Source organism: Stylophora pistillata, chromosome 10, assembly GCF_964205215.1.
Source record: "Stylophora pistillata chromosome 10, jaStyPist1.2, whole genome shotgun sequence".
Classification (NCBI taxonomy): Eukaryota; Metazoa; Cnidaria; class Anthozoa; order Scleractinia; family Pocilloporidae; genus Stylophora; species Stylophora pistillata.
In genome coordinates, this window is record NC_142528.1 from 17088172 (window position 1) to 17111522 (window position 23351).

Below are 23351 nucleotides of genomic sequence, written 5' to 3' on the forward strand. Positions count from 1 at the left end.
TAGGGATGAAAGCGTAGTCTCTGTATTTTTCTAACTCAACATATATTGCGCTCTACTTTTATGTATCGAGCACTGTAATACGGAAAAATCGAAACGCAGTCTTCCAATACATATATATATATATATATATATATATATATATAGTTAAGTGTACAGTAAGGTCGACGTAACGAAGAGACCAACTCTTGACTGTTCTGAACTAGTTTAATGGACGACGTTTCGGCCGTTTGGCCTTCCTCAGGTTAAAAGTTAAAAACTAAAAAGCGGTCTACAATGATTGTGAGCGGCTTATATACAATACAGAAATATTGAGGTAACGTAATACAATAAAGGTCTAAATTACAAACTGAGAAAAGTAGAACAATAAAAAGGCAAAAAGAAGAATCTAACTTCATTATTAGCGATAACGGAATAAAATACAATGAAATGTGTCATATTGGGAAAATGGCAGCTGCTCAATTGTAGTAATTAATGCGGTGTTTGGATCTAGATTCCCGCCGTTTGTTGAGACCATGAGGATTAAGGATAAATAACTGCGCGGTCCAATAGGCCTCCCTAGTGAGTAATAATCGTTCAAGGTGTGCGGCATTTTCAAAAGACCTAATTTGTTCAATGATAATGAAACTGATTTGAGAAATTTTCTGTTTAGAGTCATTGAAATGAATTGCCAATTCACAAGTTCTTTTGTTCTTCAGCATGTTCGATTTGTGATTACGAAATCTAACTTTAAATTCAGTCGAGGTGGAGCCTACATATTGTAGGTTGCATTTGGCACAGGTGTCTAAATAAATGATCCTTCGTGATGAACAAGACAGCCTTTGCTGAATTGGGTATCGGCGGCCGGTTGCAGAACTCTGAAACCCCGAAGCTTGAATTAAATAGTTTTTACATAAATCGCATTTCCCGCCGCATTTTGAGCAGCCCTCATCTTCTTCTCTCTGCCTTCCACTGGAGGCTACCTGAAATTTTGACGGTGCCAACATCTCCTTACGATTTTTGGTTTTACGATAAGCGGGAAAAATCGACTTGGATGGAAAAATTTCTTTGCCCTCTGGCGATGATTGTAATAAATGAAGGTGCTTTCTGACGATGTTTTGTATATCTGGCAAAATTGGATTATAGGCTAGCACAAGAGGAAAAACTTTCTCTGCTAGCTTGGCCTTTTTCCTCAAGAGTTCAGCCCTTGGTGTACTGAGGGCCTTGTCGAACTGTTTATCAACAAGCTCTGCTGGATAACTTTGCGATTTCAAATACCCTTTGTATTCTTTACACCTATTTTGTAAAAAGTCGTCAGTAGAACAATTGCGCTTGATTCTTAAAGCTACCCCAAAGGGGATTGCTCATTTGCAATGTACGGGGTGTGAACTTGAAAAAGGTAGATATAGACGGCTATCAGGGATACAAACCGTTAATATAATCAGTGAATTCCAATAATTTAGGTAAACCTTGAGTCCAAATGTCAAAAATATCATCTCTGTATCTCCACCAAAGCATAGGTTTCAAGCTACCCCCAAATTTGGCTTTATCATCAATGACGCTCATCGCTAAATCTGCATAGCTGCAGGCATTTTTTTGGTGCCATAGTTGTGCCATGTTTCTGAACAAAGTTCTGACTAGAAAACTGGCAATTGTTTACCTTGAGGCAAATTTCAACGGCTTCAACCAAGCAATCAGTGGAAGGAATGTTTACAGACCTGGAATTAAGTGCCCTTCTAACTGTTGAAATACCTAGATTGTTGTCAATGTTGGGAAACATTGAGACTACATCCCATGACACGAGTAGGGATCCCTCAGGGAGTGGGCCCTTTGCATTCAAATCTTCTAATTTTTTAATAAAATCCGTGTAATCCTTAACAAAAGATGGAAGACTCTGTGAAAGAGGTTTGAGATAGAATTCTGCTGAAGCTGAAGCTGAAGCTCATTTATTTGTCTAAGCAGGTTGATTAATTGGCAGCTGTAATAGCTGATGTGGACCTGCTGTCCTAACCCACCCATCCCACCCCATGGGAGGACATCCATCACACAGTAATCTCGTGTGTGGGAAATTAACGTCACCTGCCCCAACCCTGCAGGAGACGGGACCTATTTATTTATTTATTTAATCACCAGAGTGTGGTGAGGGTCGCACAACAGAGCGAGGCTCCAAATTAAGTGCGCCCTATATCCCACCCATCCCACCCCAGGGGAGGACATCCATCACACTGTAATCTCGTGTGTGGGAAATTAACGTCTCCTACCCCAACCCGGCAGGAGACGGGACCTCCATTTATTCGTCCCTATCCGAGAAGACTAGAATATCTAACCATTTCTTGATGTTATAGAAAGGTAGCAAATTCTTCTCAATTATTTTAAGACCTTGAGTGTTGGTCCGGCCGGGGCTCGAACCCTCGACCTCCCGCACTACAGTCCAGCGCTCCATCCATTGAGCTAACCGGGAGGCGGTTAGGTTTGAGATAGAATTCTGTAAAAGCGGAAAGCCGTTCGATTGCTGTGCCACAACATGATGTAATAAGTCGAAGCGGATTATCACGTTTGTGTGTTTTGATATTCCCAAAGGCCACTCCCAGTTAGGTTTTACATTTTGTCCTGTGCCTAAGGACGTCAACTGGCAAAAAGGGACTGATGACATCGATAAATTCGAAAGGAGAATCCGTCTTGCCGTATTCTTCCACGGAAGAAATGCTGAAGACAACCCACGTAAAGTGGATGATCAATTTCCAGCCATTCCATCAGCTTCCCAATGGTTGCCTCCAAAATCTATTTTTCCGGAGGTAGAAGTGTTTCTCAACAATGTGAAGAATGACATTTTCAAGCCTAAAAACGTTAGAACTTCCAAGGACAGTCTCACGAGAGAAGAAAGGTTAGCTTTAAGGTCCCTTAAATCTAGTGAAAACAGTATCATAAGAATTCAAGACGAAGGTTCTAGGTTCGTTGTCCTCAGTCAACAAGAGTACCAAAATAAGATACTAAAGCAGCTTAATAATGATCTGCATTACGATAGCTTAGACTCCGACCCAACGCTTGACCATTTTGAAGTGGTCAAGGAATGGAGTCGCAAGTGGTTTTCCGAGGGACTCTAAACAGAAAATTTCTCAAATCAGTTTCATTATCATTGAACAAATTAGGTCTTTTGAAAATGCCGCACACCTTGAACGATTATTACTCACTAGGGAGGCCTATTGGACCGCGCAGTTATTTATCCTTAATCCTCATGGTCTCAACAAACGGCGGGAATCTAGATCCAAACACCGCATTAATTACTACAATTGAGCAGCTGCCATTTTCCCAATATGACACATTTCATTGTATTTTATTCCGTTATCGCTAATAATGAAGTTAGATTCTTCTTTTTGCCTTTTTATTGTTCTACTTTTCTCAGTTTGTAATTTAGACCTTTATTGTATTACGTTACCTCAATATTTCTGTATTGTATATAAGCCGCTCACAATCATTGTAGACCGCTTTTTAGTTTTTAACTTTTAACCTGAGGAAGGCCAAACGGCCGAAACGTCGTCCATTAAACTAGTTCAGAACAGTCAAGAGTTGGTCTCTTCGTTACGTCGACCTTACTGTACACTTAACTATATATATATATATATATATATATATATATATGTATTGGAAGACTGCGTTTCGATTTTTCCGTATTACAGTGCTCGATACATAAAAGTAGAGCGCAATATATGTTGAGTTAGAAAAATACAGAGACTACGCTTTCATCCCTACAAGCCTGTTTATATATATATATTCTATTCTGTTTGAATTGAAGGCTTTCTTTCTTTTTTCAGAAAAAGTTGCTTAAGCTAAGGTTGCTATTAGCGTTACTCTCTGGCTTGTTCAGATTGGTGGCCGGAGGAAGCTGAAGAGGTTAATACCCACCTAACCTAGACTCGTCTTTTTTCAAGTAGCAGCTATAGTGATTCCTTCGCACAAATTAATTTCAATTCTAAAAAAAAAGAGTTCGCAAGTTTTCTTTAGTTATATTTATTTATCACTTGCACTACCGTACTAAGCCCTACATAATATAATATTACATACAGTGAGTAACACTACTAACATTAAAAATTTAGAAAACTTGAAAAACGAATATTAATTACAATAATAACTTACTTAGAGCACAAGAAGTCATTAAAAATGCACAGTAAACACTATCAAATTAACAATATGTCATGCATTACCTGCCTGCGAGTGCAAGAAGAAATTAAAAAACACGGTAACTGGAATTGTAATTTGACGCATTCAATTGCATTTTTAGAAATTGTAAAAATTAATGGATTTATCTTGTTGATTTTGCAGGGTATATATATTCCTTGGAAAGCAAAATGAGAAGATCCAGTCGGCTGCGAAGGTCGTCGCGGTTCGTAGGATGGGAGTAATTTAAAATAAAAAAAGTTGTTCTGCAGTTTATTAATATGCATGGAAAAATTTCAGCATGCTCATTGGTCCATCCCAAATAAAGTAGAAAGTTGAAATGAGTGCAGAGGGTTGATATTAAAATTTACATTCGTTGGGTTAATAATAAATAATTAATACTTCTTGAACGAAACAAATGGCCAAAAAAAACGAAAACTTGAAAAACGAATATTAATTACACTTAGATTCAGTTATATTAATTAAGTTAGATTCTTCTTTTTGCCTTTTTATTGTTCTACTTTTCTCAGTTTGTAATTTAGACCTTTATTGTATTACGTTACCTCAATATTTCTGTATTGTATATAAGCCGCTCACAATCATTGTAGACCGCTTTTTAGTTTTTAACTTTTAACCTGAGGAAGGCCAAACGGCCGAAACGTCGTCCATTAAACTAGTTCAGAACAGTCGAGAGTTGGTCTCTTCGTTACGTCGACCTTACTGTACACTTAACTACAAATTCATGTCGAGACACTGCATCCTGTGGATCCTCTTACTGGGAGTTCATCGTCAGATATACTAGGTCATTTATTTAGCCACCTGTGCCAAATGCAACCTACAATATGTAGGCTCTACCTCGACTGAATTTAAAGTTAGATTTCGTAACCACTATTCGAACATGCTGAAGAACAAAAGAACTTGTGAATTGGCAATTCACAAGACAGAAAATTCTGTCTGACGAGCGCTTCGGCGCGAAACTCAGAGTAACAGAGAATCGATGCGTCCTCTTTGATTCTTTAACTAATCTATATATATATATATATAAAGTTAAAAAAATTTGTTGGCCTGAGAGTTCCATTAATGACTCTCTCTCTCTCTCTCTCTCTCTCTCTCTCTCTCTCTCTCTTTCTACGACCAGACAGGTAATTATGAAACTACTCCAAGCTCAAAGAGGCAACACCTATACTCTGTATCTTCTGAAGGAGAATATCACGTCTGATACTATCGAATGCCTTAGACATGTCTAGTAGCACGACAACGGACACTTCACTCTTATCAATGGCCATAAGAAAATCATCTGTTACGTGTAAGAGAGCAGTTTCTGTCGAATGACATTTTGGATTACCGCTCTGATTTTTAGATAGCTTCTTGTTGGTGGTTATGTAGTCAACGAACTGACGGTGAGTTAATCTCTCAGACACCTTAGATAGTATTGGCAGTAATGAGATGGGCCGGTGATGGCAGGGATCTTCGGAGTTGCCACACTTTAACACAGGAGTAACTTTAGCCATCTTCCATACTTTCCTGAAACAGTTAGATCTAAATGAGTTATTCATCCCAATTCTTAGGGGCGACTTGCTGTGCTTTTTGTATCGTAGTGACGAGGACTATGGCTTGAGTGTTCGGTGTACGTAAACATATGGGTGACAAAACTAAGACACGACTCAGTGCTCAGTCATAAGACCTCTCGGAACAAAAGAGCATGCACAAAATGGATTCAACTCTCACAGAATTGTCATATTACACCTACATTACCTCCACAATATTGTCTTTGTGATATTACTGGCCAACCTTGAAACTTTCTTTGCACTCAACTTTTAATTTTTATTACTCGTACTCTTACTATTGTTACTTATTTCAATCAGTTGGGCTATTTTCAAAGGTTACCCTCGTTAAAGGGTCACTCTCGACCAAAATGCACTTTAGGTAAAGTTGTCATTCTTAGTATAACAAGGCAAACTAAAACTGCAGCTAGAATATACTAACGAAATAGTCGGATAACAAGGAAAACAGATCTTACCCGAGAAACTAACGTAGTGATAGGAAGAGAAGGCAAATTAAAATGCACAACTAGAAAACATGAAAAAAAAAAAAAAAAAAGTGCCCAAGATGATTTGTACAAAAATACTTTTTTAGTTTATAGTGATTCATGAAAAATCTCGCCTACCATTTTCATAGATTCGACCGCCTAACAGCCGACCAAATAAATCCTCAGTAGTTGCTAATGTTCAGCCTCGCTCATAATAACTCGATTCTTCCAGGATATTTGGGAGGGTATGAGATTGAGAAGAAAACTGAGCCTGAACTAAATTCCCATCAATGGTTAATTGTGGCAGCAAGGAAAATCACTTTGACTAAACATGGAAAAATGTAAAGACTCACGCTGTCCGAGTACTTTTATATAGTAAAGTGCCAGTTAATAGTCTCAGTTTTGTCATAAGATATTGCTGTTAATATAAGGTTGTGATAGCTGTAATATTGCAATATTGGTAGCTGCTCCCCCTTTTCCAGCTTGAGAAACTTCATTTTTTTTACGAGTTATTGTATATCGCTTTGTCATAAATGTAGAAATGCCTTGAATGAATCACAGCATGAAGTAGCCGAAAAGTGGGTGTGTTTCATTTGGACACGTTTGACTAGTTAAAGTCGGAAAATTCCAGAGGTACAGTGAAAACAGCTCGTCCTAAGTTTAGCGAGTTAAAGATGCGAGCTGTCTTCACAAGAAAAAACAAGGGATCATCTCGCCTTTATGACCAGAAATTCCCGCAAAGTTATACTACCTCGCGAGATGGTATAAATAGTCCTGATAAATGCTGCAGCCAATCACATTGCCTGTAGTGAAAGATGCCTGCCAAACCGTGAACTGGCTGATATTTTCCAGACGCTCGCGCTCACCTCGTGGTTCACTTTGCAAACAGTACTTTCGAAATGGCAGACGAATTCACTCGTAATACTTTCCCGTTCCGATTTACTCCGGCCTCATTAGATCCCTCAGTTCCTCGGCCAGGACCTTACTTATTTCACGGTGGCTGCATGCAGAACCCACAATACCCGCTTTTGAGCAAAAATGCTCAACAATCCATAGCATCCTCTGAAAGAAACACCGTCTCCTTCGGAAAAATATGGCGGAAATCAATACAACAGAAGTCACTGGAAATGTTTCGTCTCCCGCCATTTTTTCAAAGTTGCGTGCTTTTGTAATTTGAATCTTCTGAGTAAACGGCTTAAATTTCGGTTGAATTTCACAGTGAAAACAGATGTCAAGTTTAACTAGTAAATGGATGTTGCTAAAACTGGGAACGGGGAACGGGGAACGGGGAACGGGGAACGAGGAACGGGGAACGGGGAACGGGGAACGGGAAGCGGGAAACGGGGAACGAGGAACGGGGAACGGGGAACGAGGAACGGGGAACGGGGAACGGGGAACGGGGAACGGGGAACGGGGAACGGGTGTACAGCGGTAATCCGCCTGAGAATTCAAAATGGCGAAGTAAGGGGAACTAAAAGAGTCTGGCAACTAGTAGTACGTGCTCTTCGAACGCGATCGTCGGAGCAAAAAGCATGGACGGTAAGTGTAGGTTTTATTGAAGGATTTTACTTTGAAATGTTGAGTGCCTCGTAAATTTAGTTTTTGTCTGGCACACATTGCAGGTTGCATAGAAATCAAATCCTCGGAGAGGTGAGTATCTTACAATTCATCCACAACATTTGAATAATCAACTCAGAGCTACAAGCTCGCGACATTTATTCTTGTATTCATAGAGTAATTGTACTGCAAGGTAGTGAAGTTTACCTCCAATATCTTCACCGTTAAAACCTAGCAATGTCAATAATGATGTTGTAAAGCAAACAGCTGAATGATTTTCACGCCCAATATGGCAATCACTTTCTCTTGAATATGATCAATGCAGTGTAAATATTATTGTAAGCATCAGAATGAATGTGAATTCATACACCTACATTCTTGAAGACATAACTGATGTTTTCCTGTTGAATTAAATGTTATTAAAAGTTCTGTCAATGTTTGATTTCTCTATTGTTTACATGGAAATTTATGGGTCGATACAACGATATGTTCCTGACGTTATTTTGCGGTAAGGTAAGCAGATATCTGCATGTAGTAATTTTAGTAACTAGGCTGGTTATTACGTTTCCTAGCTCATTTCTGTTAACCTAAGATATTACCTCCTTGCTACTTATCTGCAAAAAATGCTGTTGGGCAATGCAAACAACCAACATACCCAAACTCCGCTAAAAGATGCAGATTTCAGGAAGGAAAAACAAAGAGAGACGTCAGAACGAATGGTGGCAGCCATTGCAGAAACGTTGACTTCGAATTCTCGCCTCGAAATACTAGGCTTCGTGGCCTTGCCTGGGCAATAGTTAAATAAAAGCGAGTCGTCTAGTTTCGCTGCAAGCGGCGACCTAGCGATAAAATCAGTGTTTGTAAACATCGTTTACTCCGCCATTTTGAATTCCCAGGTGGGTTACCGCTGTACACCCGTTCCCCGTTCCCCGTTCCCCGTTCCCCGTTCCCCGTTCCCCGTTCCCCGTTCCCCGTTCCCCGTTCCCCGTTCCCCGTTCCCCGTTCCCCGTTCCCCGTTCCCCGCTCCCGTTCCCCGTTACCACTTTTAATAACATCCCTAGTAAATGTCGGTCTATTAACAAACACCTAGAAATAATGTTCAGCTTGAAAAGCGGTCTGGTGAAAACACACTCAGTAAAGTGATCAAACGTATCAAAGCAGGAAGAAAACATGCAACGCAAGAACTTATTTCAAATCATGATTTTCATCTCAAGGAAGATATAAACAACTGTCATATTTCGCTCCTAATTAATTTGTATTTGATTCTTTCCTGCGAAATGAAAGATAAGAGATCATCCAACTCTGATAAATAAGAAGTGCTCTCATTTAAATGAGGTCTCGAAAGAACTTCAATTAAAGCGAAGCAATTAGACATATGAACTAAGATTTACAGCTATGATTCAATAGAATTAATTAAGAACGTGTCCACGTGAGATCCAAGCATAATTTGAGTCCACATGGTACCCTCCAGAATTTCATGCTATTTTGTGTACATACTGGTATTAGTGCAAGTTAAAAGCCTGGCAAATATTTTCCCAAAGTCCGAACAGTTCACGAGATACAGTGGTTCGACTGAAATGACACACAGTTTTAAGCAAAATCATGGTAAATTCGTCCATGAAGTTTACAACTTGCTCAGAGACTATTGGGTGTAGATATAATAAAGAATCCTTGCCAATTTCAAATGGATAGTATACTTATTCGAGTCAACTAAATTTGAAGAGGATGCGATAACTATGTTCGAAAATATTAATGTTTCAAGAAAACCCTCAAAAATCGAGATTTTTCAAGATTCCAGTTTCTAGTGAAAATCGCTTAAAACATCTCGGATGCGGCCTTGTTTCTGCTCAAAACTACTACATTTCCATAAAGTTTATTTGTTTAGGAGTATATAGAGGTGATAAGATCTGTGTGAAGTTACGTACGTATAGCCATACGAAACAGTTATTTTGTATCGGCATTTTTCTCACGACAACGGGCGAATGACAAATGGGTACTACTATGACCGTAATCAGTTGACATCTGGTTAAACATGCCAATGATTCTGGTGAAGACATTCTGGACTCATACTGTTTAACAATTATTCCACGAGCGCGCGTTGGATATGAGATGATAGATAGCCAACTCGGCGCTACGCGCCTCGTTGGCCATAATCATCTCATATCCAACCAGCGCGAGTGGAATAATTGTTTTATTAAAAACGCCCTCAAGAAATTATTATTTTGTAAGAAGAAACTGGATTTTTTAGCTCCCTTTTGATTTTAAGCTGACGCGTACGCTTACCATATTTGTAGATTATGGTATATTGGCTGATATACCATAATGGCTAAGCCAATAAAAAGTCTTGAATTGCATTATCCAATGATCCAGTTTTTAATAAATTCAAATACACAATATTAGGTTTATAAAATGTACCTGGTGAAATAAATCCAATTTAGAGTGCTAATAAAGTACACTTGCCAAGCCTGGTGTACACGGGAAACTACCGCTCGGTCGCTGACTTCATACACGCAACCGTATGCAGCATTTTAGAATGACGGCTGCGGCTGGAAACTGCTCAGAGATTCTTCAATACTCACACAGGCCACTTATTCGGATAATAAGTCGTTTGAAGAGATAACATAAAATGCTTTACAGGGGGTCTTTACACATCGAAAACGATCTGTTAATAGCACCACAGGGCACCCAAGTTATCAGGGTATCATTATAAGAAGATTACCCCCTCCCCCTCGGTGTTTCTGAACCATAAATGCTGATTTGATTTTATTGTTTTGTTTGAGTTGGGGAGTATTATATCTATTTCTTTACATCTGGTTCATCCCAAACCCTTTCTAGAACAAACTCTATTTTCTGGTCCGCTACCCGTACCCCTCTCCCTAATGTCACCTCCAATCCAGCCTTTCCACACCGCAGGCTTTTTTAATGAAAAGGAGGAACCACTGCATAAAAAGGCATATGAGTTGAAGGACCAGACTAAAGACACCCCCTACCAGAAACTCCGCATGCAAGGCTTCGCGATTCTATAGTTTAAAGCGTGTTCACAGAGTTAGTTGATGTTTCACCCTCTCGCGGAGATTATACCGTCGAATCTCTCTTTCCAGTGGCTCTACATCTTGGTCACCAACGTTGATGTCGCTGGCCTGTGGCAATTTTCCGGTTTTCTTTAAGGTCACCAGTCTAGAAAAATAGCTTGCAATCTGCTGAGCTGTGAGCCTCTCCTCTTTGTCGAACAAGCGCTGATTAGTACCCTCCCGACATAGCGTGCGTCTTCGTCTTGAAGCATCAGGCGGGGTCACCTTGCGCCCATTCTCTTCACCAACAAGAAATAGCTCGAGAAGGAAGTTCTCCACCTGTTCTGCAAACCTGCTGCACTTCCTTGAGGGCCCAGCCACAAGGCACACTGTTGGAACTGGTGGCGGTAGAAGTACTGGAGGTCTTGTGGGTCTCTGGTAGTTTTACTTTCAGAGAGGAGCATTTCACCGCCCATTGCCGTCTATTATGATCGTACTGGTTTCCTGATGAAGTTTGTACTGGTGCTTGCCGGAGTCAAGATGGCTGACCAGGTAGTGGTTAGAGCGGTAGACTTTAATACACCCTTCCTAAGGACATGAAAACAAGGCGCTTGCATTTTCATCGCAGTTACCTTTCCCCACATCTTTCGCTGATGGTGAATTTCTCGACCGAAAAGCTGGCTTTTCCAAGGCGCCTTTTGCGGTGTCTAGTGCGCAGAAAGGCTTCAAAACCTTTATACCTGTCACTTGCTGCGTTGACTCCATGGGAAGAGCCTTTTTCCGAGATCGTAGTCCCATACGAAATGCGCGTCACACCTTGATACTACCACACTCGTACAGGAAACTATTTAGCTGGCTTATGCCTGCCCACCTTACGGGTGTTAACATTTGCTTTGCTTGGTGGAGTTCGCATACAGCAGCCCAGCAGCCTTTAACTGCCCCGTACGAGTCAATAGCCTCCTTCAGCTGCACTGCAGTAGTAACATCATGACCTGCAAATCAACATCCACAGACATGAGTAAGTACATGTTTAAAGCTTCAGGTGCTGTGACCTTTAGGGGAGGTGCGCGAAGCATGCTGGATCTTCGGGCATGGGCTTTCAGTATACTACGAGGTGCAATGTTGTACCTGTTGCCACTGTTGCTTTGTTTTCGAGTTTTAAACTCCATTGCAGTTTTATTGATAATTATAACCACGGACAGACAATATCGAGTTTGTTTGCGTGGCGCATCAATGTGGCGATCTAACTGCATTCAGTTTGAAAATAGAGTTTGAAAATAGAGTTTGTTCTAGAAAGGGTTTGTGTGCCGTGGGAACACAATCAAATTGTCATCCTTCACCTTTCACCTTCTTCGAGTGTCTTAAAGGGTACAAAGACCATGTCTTTTCTTGTAACCATAATAACCATGCTTTGAGCGCACAAATATAAGCTGTTAAGGACAGACCACTACTTCTCTAAAGGGAGGGGGGGAGACAAAAATTGTTTTGCATGCAAACAACTTATTATGTCCTTTTTGCAGCAGCAAAAAATTTATTTGGGGGGTTGCCTACAATTTATTTCGGTTTATTGCGCCTGCAAATAATTTCATTTCAGTGTTTACGGTTCTACAAACAATTGATTTCAAAATTTTCCATTCCCCCACCCCACTTGCAAATAGAGTATAGTATACATTCGGCTGGCACTCGCTGCCAGGACTTTACGAGATGAAAACTGTATGTGAAATGTTGCCTTATTGTTGCATAAAAGCCTAAAACTAAATTTACTGGGATGACTACCGGTTTAGAAAAGGACTAATATTTCACAGTATTTTACCTGTGTATCACTAGTTGTCTCCTCGGAGCAGCGCAGTCTCGCTGTAATTAGATAAAAATTTCCTACATCAGTATCCCCAGATAACCAAAATAATAATACTGTTTTAACTCGGAAGCATGACAAAACCTATATTTTATCTCATGCTGTGTTCATTTTAAAAAGTAGCCGGTATTCCGACACAGTATTATTACAATGAGTTACCTTGTCCAGTCTCGCTAGGCACACTGAAGAGTAAGTATATTTTTCTCGACATTTCCCTGGATATCCCTCTGTACGGTTTCTGTTAGCTCTGATGCTCAGGATATTTACAAACTTTACTTGGCCCCCATCCCAAGCCAAATTCGTTCCTGTGCTCGGGACAAATTATTGTGAGATCTTCTCCGCACTCGAAGAATAATCCAACGCGGGCCAAACATAATTTACCGTCTTCCTCTACTCCTTCCCGGGAGGCTAAAACAACCATATAAGTGCTCTTTTGTGCTGCAAGAAAAATTCTTCACAATCAAAAGATATGACGCTCTTGTTTTGAGCAGAAAGGTTACATTCTTTCTTAAAATATTGCTGAAAAGAACACATACATTTAAAATCGCCCATGTTTATGAAATGTCTGCGGTATGGTTATGCAGGGAAAGCGTGTGTGTCAAGCAATCCCCTCCGCGCGTTACCAAAATAATGCCGTCGGAAAACAAAAATAGCCAAAATAATTTAAATTTGTATTTTCGATATACTTAATCATTACCTTGCTTTTACTACAAACAAATAAGTACTTTTCTTACTTAAAAGGGCCTAGAAGTTGCGGTGCAGTAAAAAAAAATAATGTTAAAAAGCGGCCGGGCTTTCCATATGATTTTTAGATGAGATAAAACAGGAATGAAACGTGAAAATGTTTTTTCAAAATACTCCTTAAGATCTTCTTGAAGTTTTCCTCGCGTTATGTAGACCTACTGTTGTGCGGGAGGTCGAGGGTTCGAGCCCTGGCCGGACCAACACTCAAGGTCTTAAAATAATTGAGAAGAATATGCTACCTTTCTATAACATCAAGAAATGGTTAGATATTCTAGTCTTCTCGGAGAGGGACGAATAAATGGAGGTCCCGTCTCCTACAGGGTTAGGGGTAGGAGACGTTAATTTCCCACGCACGAGATTACTGTGTGATGGATGTCCTCCCCTGGGGTGGGATGGGCGGGTTAGGATTGATTGTAAAGCGCTGTTGATCTGTCATTGTAAATAGCGCTCTATAAGTGATAAATTGTAATTGTACCTATGAACAAACGGAATCTGTATTACGATATTCCGGGACGTGTCACGTGACCCTCCCAGGCACGTCTAATTGCCGTACTTCGAGGGCAAATTCTTCATCTAAAATGTAAACATCACACACTTTTATTTTCGTAATTGCTTACACCATCAGTTGTCCAAGCTGGAAAAACCATTGAAATGAATCAAAGCATGGCCGCTTGTTTACTTTTTCCCGCTATTTTAGAAGTATTTTCCGTTATTTCGCAAAATGGTGAAAATTGTCAAGTTTGATTGATGGCTCACAAATATAAAAACAGACAATTGTATATTTTTATGTGTGTACATAAAGATATAGGTTTCTACTTTCACTTAACGAAATATTTCTTGTGATGGCTTGAGATTTTGCAGAAACACCAGCATCATGAATTCACTGCATTTTTGGCACTGATTTTTGCGCATTTTTTGAGAAAAACTTAAAACTAGTATAGCTCTCTCAAAAAGTAGTATCTAGCTAAACTGTTTGGTCTAGATTGTAGGTTCATTGTGGGAAACAAGTGAGCCAAATTTGAGCGAATTCAGTGTGGGGTCGTGTAGACTCGTCTGCATGGTTTTCAGGTGGACACGCTCTTAAACAGTCCTCCTTTCGTCCTCGGTACTCAAACAGCTACCTTTCTGTGTAACAGATCACTGAGAGATTTAAAAAATAATGGTGAACAGTCACTTTCCTTGTAAGATTCAAAATGGTGGTTTCACCAGGCTAAGAAAGTTTTTCAACGAAAATAAGCTTGAAGGTGTATCAATTGTAAAAATATTTACAGACACTTGGGAGAAGGAGACAGTAATATTATGGCTCCTGGAGCCGACTTCTCCTTTATTAAAATGATTCTTTACTGCTAGAGGATCAGAGAAGTCAAACTTCCAGTCAAAGAACGTACGTACAGGAAAATTATTAAAAAATGGATTATTCCATGCTGCCAAAGAGCTGAGCTTCGCTCTCGAAAATGGAAAACTTTACGCCTTTATGGATAGCTAAGTCGCCTATTTTAATTAGTTGTATAGCCCTATTTACATGTACAGATCAATAGTGAGATGAGCCTATGAGGTCGCTTAATGTTTTGGCGAAAAGCGAAGATGTTGTTTCATTCTATGAAAATAAATTCAGAAAAAAATACAATTAAAAAACTGGAATCTTTGTCACTGCAGGGTGGATGTCCAACTTTTTAAGTAAAAGCCAGCATCTTTGCTCTCAATGACCACAGCAAGTGTGGTTTAGTTGCAGGGTTTGAGGTACAGATAGGTTGTCAGTTCAAGGCGTAGTCATGTAAGTACCATTTCTCTTTCGTTCGTACAAATTTGTACTACTATTCTGTTCATACTGGATTACAGAACTATTTTGATTTTTAAATCATTTTCATCTTACTGAGTACTGCAGTCTCAGACTTCTGTTAACTAAAAATTTGTCGGGTCAAATCCGGCAACACTAAAAGTAAGCACATAGAGACATTCACCACGGATAACCAAACTGACTCAAGTCGCTGGACGATTCTGCCTTAGTCACATCAAAACTTGATTACTGCAACTCGCAATTATATGGTTTACCGAAGTGTCTGATTAAACAGCTTCAGCGTGTTCAGAATGCAGCTGCTTGTGTTGCTACTGTTTCACCAAAGTTTTGCCATATTACACCTGTCCTCAAAAAACTCCATTGGCTTCCGATTGATCTCCGAATTGAATTTAAAATACTTACTATTACCTACAAGGCTCTTCATGGTCTCGCTCCGACTTACATTAATGACCTCAAAAACTATCAACCACCACGCAACCTTAGGTCTTCAACGAAGAATCTACTAGTCGTCCCTGCCTTCCACACAGATAGTTATGGCCGTCGTGCTTTTTCTGTTGTCGCACCGCTTCTCTGGAATAGTCTTCCTCAGCATGTTAGGGATGCTGGATCACTTAACATTTTTAAAAGACGGCTTAAAACTGCTCTTTTTACACGTGCTTTTTAAATTCATGAAATGATCTTGGTGTTTTATAATCTTAACTAACTAATTTTAATTATATTAAACTATTTTTGAATTATGACTTTGTGAATAGCGTCTTTGGACACATGGGAAAGGTCGCTGTATAAATGTCTTATCATTATTATTACTATTATTTGGAAAGGCGGTGAATAGTGCCGATGTCGCAGATACAGTTTTCATCAATGGCTTTTGCCTGCCCGAGACTATAGAGTACACACTAGTAACCATTCAAGGATTCATTACCATTGTTTCGACGAGACGAAATTGTGTTTTAAACGAAAAATAGCGAATCCACAACGACAAAAAAACTCATAAGTCCGACATCTGCGAGCGCTTAACAAAAAATTAAAATGACCCTACTTTCTATCACGATCTATCTGAATATATTTAGTAAAATTAAAATAAAAGCGTGCGGCATTGTTCGGCCTTTCCAACTGACAGCGCCACGCCAATCAACAGGCGTTCGTCGGAACATCCTCCCCCTCGAACAGGACTGTGTACTGTTCCTCTTCAGATCTCTAATGAGCACAATTTCGTGATCGGTCGCACGTAATCTTTACCTCCTGTTCTAACACGCACAACTCTGACCTTTCCGTCAGGGCCAGGAAAAACCTCTTGAATTCGACCCAATGGCCAATGCCCTCGTAGATTGCCAGGGTCCACCACCAGGACTACATCACCGGGAACAAGGTTACGTTTCTCCTCAACCCATTTGTTTCGAGTGTTTAGGGTCAACAGATATTCCTTCATCAGTCTTTTCCAGCACTTGTTGATAAGATCTTGAACGAACCGCCATCGATTTCTGGGATTGAATGCAATCTCGTCAGCGACTTTGGGTGCAAGTTGCCCACCCATTTGCCCGTAAAGAAGATGGTTCGGTGTCAAAACGTTCTCGTCGTCGGTATCGTTGCTACAGTAACTGAGCGGGCGGGAATTTAAGATTCCTTCTACCTCGACCACGGCGGTCAACAGCTCTTCATCCGTAGTCCTGGATTCTCCAAGGATCGCGCGTAAAGCTTTCTTAGCTGATTTGATCAGGGCTTCGAAAATTCCTCCATGATGCGATCCACCGGGAGGGTTAAATCGCCATCGTATTCCCTCATGAGCAGCCTGTTCTTTGATCCGAGTTTGATCCAAAGTTGAGATTAGGACACGTAACTCTCTTTCAGCTGACGTGAGGTTCGTCCCATTGTCGCTAATCATCACTTCCGGTTTTCCACGTCTAGCGACCATTCTGGAAAAAGCGTTAAGAAAGCTGGCTGTGTCCATCGAGTAAGCTATTTCTAGATGAACTGCTCTTGAACTGGCACAGATAAACAGGCATAGATAACGCTTTGCGGTCACCTTTCTTGTCAGCTTAACGACTAAGGGGCCAGTAAAATCGACTCCACAACGACCAAAACATCGCAATGATGTGCCGAGTCTAGCTTCAGGTAGGGATGCCATGATTTGCTCTCCTGTGTCTTCTTCCAAGTTTGTAGACATTACACTCTCGTTTCCATCACTTAATTTCTTCTCTCCCATTAATAATCCAGTATTTCTGTCGCAACTCAGCAAGCGTAAAGTTCACTCCGAGCTTATGATCTCCTTGATCATGAATGTGGGCGATGACAAGTTTTGAAATGTGATGTTTCTTCGGTAAAATGACAGGATGTTTAGCGTCGTAAGGTAGATTGGACATTTCTAGCCTCCCACCCACACGTAAGATTCCATCATCGTCCACAAACGGCGACAATCTCCACAACGGACTGCTTCTCAATACACTCCTTCCTCCTCTTAAGGTTGACAATTCCTCCAAAAAGCGTTCTCTTTGAGTTTCTCGAATCCAGTACTTTTCTGCATCCCTGATTTCTTTCGGTTCTAGGATCTTTCCCAGTGGACCGTTTTGCTCGTTTCCGGTTTTCTGGCCTTACTGAAGTCTTGCTCTTTTACTTTTGGAGATAAATCTCAAGATCCAAGCTGTAACTCCTGACAATCGACGCCAGGAAGAAAACCTCTCGATATCAAACAAAGGCAAGCCCTTCTTGCTTTGAAACGTCAGGTTGATCTTTGTCAGCTCTCTTTTACTTCTCTCACTGCAATCATTCGAAAGGGGGTGACTTTCTAAAGGCCAGGATGTCTCCCACTCTTGTAGAAAGGCAGGTCCCTTGAACCAGCGACTTCCGACGAATAGGTTTCGTAGGTCCAGACCACTTGTGGCGTCGTCAGCGGGGTTTTGGTCTCCTGGTACGTGTCGCCACTGAGCTGGGTCAGATTTCCGTTGAATTTCGGCTACTTGATTAGCAACAAACGATTTCAGTCGTCTTGAGTGGCCCTGGATCCAGTAGATTACATTCATAATGTCCGTCCACAGGGTGTGTTGAATTACTGGAATCTCAAGCTTTTCAGAGACCGTTTCAGCTAGCCGCACTCCAAGTACTGCTGCCCTTAACTCAAGGCGTGGGACGCTGACCAGTTTGATCGGTGTTACTCTTGCTTTGGCTGTTACTAGGGCAACTGAGATCTCACCATTCACGTGTCTGTCTCTGACGTAGCTTACTGCGGCATATGCTAGTCGTGACGCGTCAATGAATGTATGAAGCGAAACGTTTTCCACTGCTTCCTCGTGGTGTCGATAGCAACGTGGGATTTTGACCTGTGAAGCTTCGGGCAACTGTTCGGCCCATCGGTGAGTGCTCAACTTTAAATCGTCAGGAAACTCTTCGTCCCGCTCAAGACCTCGCAACCAGGCTTCTTGTAAACCCATCTTAGCTCTGATGATGTATGGTGCCAAGAACTGCAAAGGATCAAACAGTGTAGCAATGCGGCTTTACAGGCCTCTCTTCGTGAAGAAGGACAGGTTGATTCCTTTAACAATAAACGTGAAAACATCTTCACTCGCATTCCAGTGGACTCCTAATGTTTTGATACTCTGTAGTTCTGATTCGTCAAGCTTTACGCCCGTTGCCTGATCCTCTTGTGGGATTCCTTCTTAGACCTCTGTTCGGTTACTACACCACTTTTGGGCATGGAAACCAACGTCACCCAGAACCTTTATCAAGTCTTCACAGTCGAGAACAGCGTCTTCTACAGTTTCTTCTGAGTGTAGGATATCGTCCATGTACATATCTCGGAGCAAGACTATAGCGGCTGCTGGGTGGTTCTCGTTGAAATCTAGGGCGTGGCTGCGGATCACGAACTGTGCGAGGTAAGGGGATGCTGTCTCCAAAGGTTAGACGGACTGCTTCATAGACATCCATAGGTTTTGCGGGATCGAGATCTCTCCATAACAGTCTGTGATACTTGCGGTCTTTCCCAGCAAGGACAACTTGAGAAAACATTTCCTTGATGTCTGCGACTAGAGCGACGGGTCCTAGTCTAAATCGGAGCAGTACCTCCAGGACATCTCGTTGAAGTTTAGGCCCGGTGAGCATCGCGTCATTTAAGGAGACCCCCTTGCATCGTTCAGCCGAGCCAAATACTATGCGTACTTCGGTAGTCTCTCTATCTTCTCTAATAATTGGAAAGTGTGGAAGGTACCAGGTTGGACCGTCTTCTGCTTCATTAGGTTCCAACTTCCGTACGTAGCCCTTCAGGACATTGGCGTTCATCGCGTCCTTGTAACGACTCGCAACTTCCGGTTTCTTGAGGAGGGTTTTCTCCAGACAAAGCAAGCGTTTCTCCGCTTCTTCTCGATTATCAGGTAAGGAGGGGGTCTCTTCTTTCCACGGAATGGCTACTTCGTAACGGCCCCCAGTCCATCTCCTTGAATTTTCGACCTTAGACATAGCTAAGATCTCCTCCTGGTTCAACTGATTGTCGTCAGAGTTTCTAACTCCAAGAGAGTCGATCTCCCACATTCCGTAGTTGTTCATCGAGACGGACTTCATACAAGGTCTGGATACGAAAGGTTCTGGCGGAGGTTATCCTCTTTGCTCAACGAAAGGCGGGTAAACGTCCGACACAAGTCCATCCCAATGGCGTTTTTCTTGCCATGGGCGTTCCAATTGGGCCGTAACACTCTCTTAATGCTAGCGTAAGTTCGGGATGGTCTGATCCGATCAGAATGTCGATCGTTTAATTTCCTTCCAGGGGCTTTAGGAAATGGGATGTTCTTAAGGTGTTTCAATTTAACCTTGTGTTGACTCCAGTCTGGAATAGACAAGCCTTGACACATTTCATTCAGTGTCCATGCTTCCACAGTAGCTTGAGTCTCCCCATCGATACTCTTTATCGTCAGCGAAACCTTCTTACTTGTAAGAGGAATACAACTGTCTGTCAATCTGAGGGTTTGCTCTTTAGCCTCGAGGCCAAGGGCTGTCGCGATGTCATCTCGGACGTAGGTTGAATCTGACCCGTCGTCTAGAAAGGCATTCACTTGGATGCGCTGACCCTCTGAACCTATAAGCCAGACAGAAACCGTTCGCAAAACAACGTCCCCTGCGAATTCAGAGTCGCCGAAGGCATTCCGGGTTTCTACAGCAGCGTCTACACGTTCAGGTGGATTAGATCGACGTTCGAAGTGTAGATGGAAGTAATGTGTGCCTCTACAATCATTGATACCACAGCGACTATTTTCCGGACAATTCTTCCCTTGATGGCCTGAGTTCAAGCAGCAATAACAAATTTCTTTCTTTTTTTGTGGTTTCCCATCTACTCGCAATGGATATTTCACTCCAATTCTTGCATGAGGTTACCTCATGAGGGCCCTGGCAGACAACACACTTGGATGTGGGTTTTCTTGTAGTGTTGTGAACTGTTACTTTCTCACGCTTGTTTTTCCTTGCCTCGGTATTACTCTCTGTCTTTTTCTTTGTTTTCTCTTTAATATCTTCGACTTCCGTACGATAAACAACTTGTTTCTGTAACCATTTATAAAATAGGGACAGTCCATCCTTCCTGGGCCTCCTGTGTAACCATTCTTGGTAGGCGATAAGAAGAGCCTCTGGTAACTTTTGTTGTACTACAATGTAAAGTGCAGATACTCCTGCTAGCTCTTGATGTTGGTCGCTATCCTCAAGCTTAACCACAATGTCAATTAAACGATCCGAAAAAATTTTCAACTCCTTCAAATTAGTCTCCTCGACAGGAGACGCGCGCAAAATGGCCTCGAGGTAACGTTGCATAAGTCGTTCTTCACCTCCATACTTCTGGTCAAGTTTCTGCAGGGCAGTTTGGTATTGTTTAGATGTGTAGCCTAACCGCTCTACAACTCGTAATGGCTTGCTAGTTAAGGAATTTTTCAACATCATCATCTTCGTTTTAGCTGGGACTTTCATCCGATCCACAAATATTTCAAATTGCGCTTTCCAATCGTGATAAAGGTCTTTATCTCCACTGAAGACGGTTTAAGCGGGTTTCTTAATTCCTTTAAACAATCTATCGAAATCTCTCGAGTGGAGTCCGTCTTCGTTTGGTTCGTTTTCTTCATTTCCTTCAGTTTCTTCCGGGTCAAAGTCTTTAAAGTCGAGTTTAAGAGTTGACTTCTTCTTCCCTTTGGACTGTACCGAATTTGAGAATAATTTGATGAAGTTCTGTGTCCATTTAACCCCTTTCGAATCCTCGGACGATTGCGAAGTCTGACTTCCTTTGTCGTCAACTTCGCTAACTACATCAGTGGCCACGGAAGATTTTCGCTTGCGCGTGACGATTCATCTGCACAGCTTTCTAAATACTCTTCAATAGAGTTGACGATATCCTCCACTTCGTCTCGCAAATTGTCTAACCATTCTTATGACTCTGCTCGTTTAGTCACATCATCGCTTTGTAAGGCAATTACGTCTTCCGTTATTTTGCTCGATTAACTATGGTTAGAAACATCGTTTTGCTAACGTTCTTGCTAATATTATCCTTGGCTTTCTTTGAATTTTTCGTTACGACTCCTTTGAACGCTGCCCTTCTTCGAAGAAGATATTCGATTTGCCTCGAAGTCCATGTTTCGATTTCTACTTTATCGATTTCCGAGGGCGTTTTGAATCCGCCATCGACTCCGTCTTTAAACGCCATTCGAAAGAAACGACCGAATTAAATCCGGCTCGAAGGACCAAAAATGTGTTTCGACGAGACAAAATTGTGTTTTAAACGAAAAAAAGCGAATCCACAACGACAGAAAAACTCATAAGTCCGACATCTGCGAGCGCTCAACAAAAAATAAAAATTGCCATACTTTCTATCACGACCTATCTGAATATATTTAGTAAAATTAAAATAAAAGCGTGCGGCATTGTTCGGCCTTTCCAACTGACAGCGCCAATCCAATCAACAGGCGTTCGTCGGAACAACCATTTTGTACTAAGTTTGGTTTTTTTGTGGTTTGTTTTATACAATGGGTCTACACTGGACTGGAAGATAAGAGAAGTAAGGCAATGAATAATGAATAATCAAAATTGTTGAGTAAAGATAGCGCTTACCGTCGGACCTCAGTCCAATTGTCCATCCCTGGTTTTTTGTTCGTTATATCTACCTTTATTTAGTTCAATGTAAGAATCCAAGGCAAATAGGCTACATACCCGCAAATTTTATCCATGAGCGAAAGGGAAATTTAAGGTGCACTAACAAGACTCCTAGAAAAATAAGAATGTTAAATTATAGTCAGCTTTGATGTTAGTGAGAGTTTCTGTGTAAGGGAGTCCGTCAGGGGTGAAGGTTCAGAGACAAATTACATTTACTGCTCGCATTTCAAAGTTGGACAAGTGCTTATCCCTATAAACCAATGGGTTTTTGTTATCCTGCATTTGCTTTTGATAATTTCTTTCGTGAACACTATGAAGGGAAAGTCTTTGTCCGAACAGATCCGGTACATTTGTCGGAAGGGATAACAAAGAGGGATATTTTGTTATACAATTTAATCCAGATGATTTCTCCTAATATCAAACATCCTTGTCTAGTTGGAAATGACAAGTCCTCGCGTATCAACAAGTATTTCTTTGTATCTATTGCATAACACGTTTTAATCACGGGCATGGCCGAGGAAAGTCCTGACTCAGTTCTTTTTACTGCGAGAGAACAAATCTAACCGGTAGTGGTTGATATATCTAAGACACAGTTCTCAGCTCATCATTGACTGCTGGTTTGTTTATTTTCTCCGAATTATACATCAGCAGGTTAGTCTAAAATACATATATCTTATTAGATGTTTTGTTGTGTAGTATCGCTGAGTATTTTTACGAGTTGTGCCGTATTTAGACGAGCCCGTAGGCCGAGTCAAAATACAAATAACGAGTAAAAATACTCTGCGATACTAAACAAAACGTCTAATAAGTTATTCATTATCCAACACGCCAAACTGTTATTTCAGTGCGGGCGAATTTCGCAGATATTTATTTCAGGGAGTGCGTGACAGAAGTATGCAAAGCGGAACGGAATTGGCCCGTTGTCGTGTTGCTGTTTCTATTTTGTTCAATAAATGCAGAAATTTCCTGGTCTTCAAGCTGTTTATCTTCGTTCGATTCATCTAATAAACTTGGATCTATACTTGCCACCCATTCTGACTCTTCGTCGTCGGAAATATGATTGAAATTGTCCGCCAATTTTCTTTTTCGTAACTACAATCCTTGCGCGATGCGAGA

General features: G+C 41.1%; 1 protein-coding gene across 1 annotated transcript; it reads right to left on the minus strand.

Moving 5' to 3' along the window:
- Positions 1 to 17713: 17713 nt before the first annotated feature.
- Positions 17714 to 18550, minus strand: LOC148722035 (uncharacterized). The gene has a single exon (XM_088736986.1). It carries the CDS (start codon positions 18548 to 18550, stop codon positions 17714 to 17716), a length of 837 nt encoding a protein of 278 aa, XP_088593112.1.
- Between the last annotated feature and the right edge of the window lie 4801 nt (positions 18551 to 23351).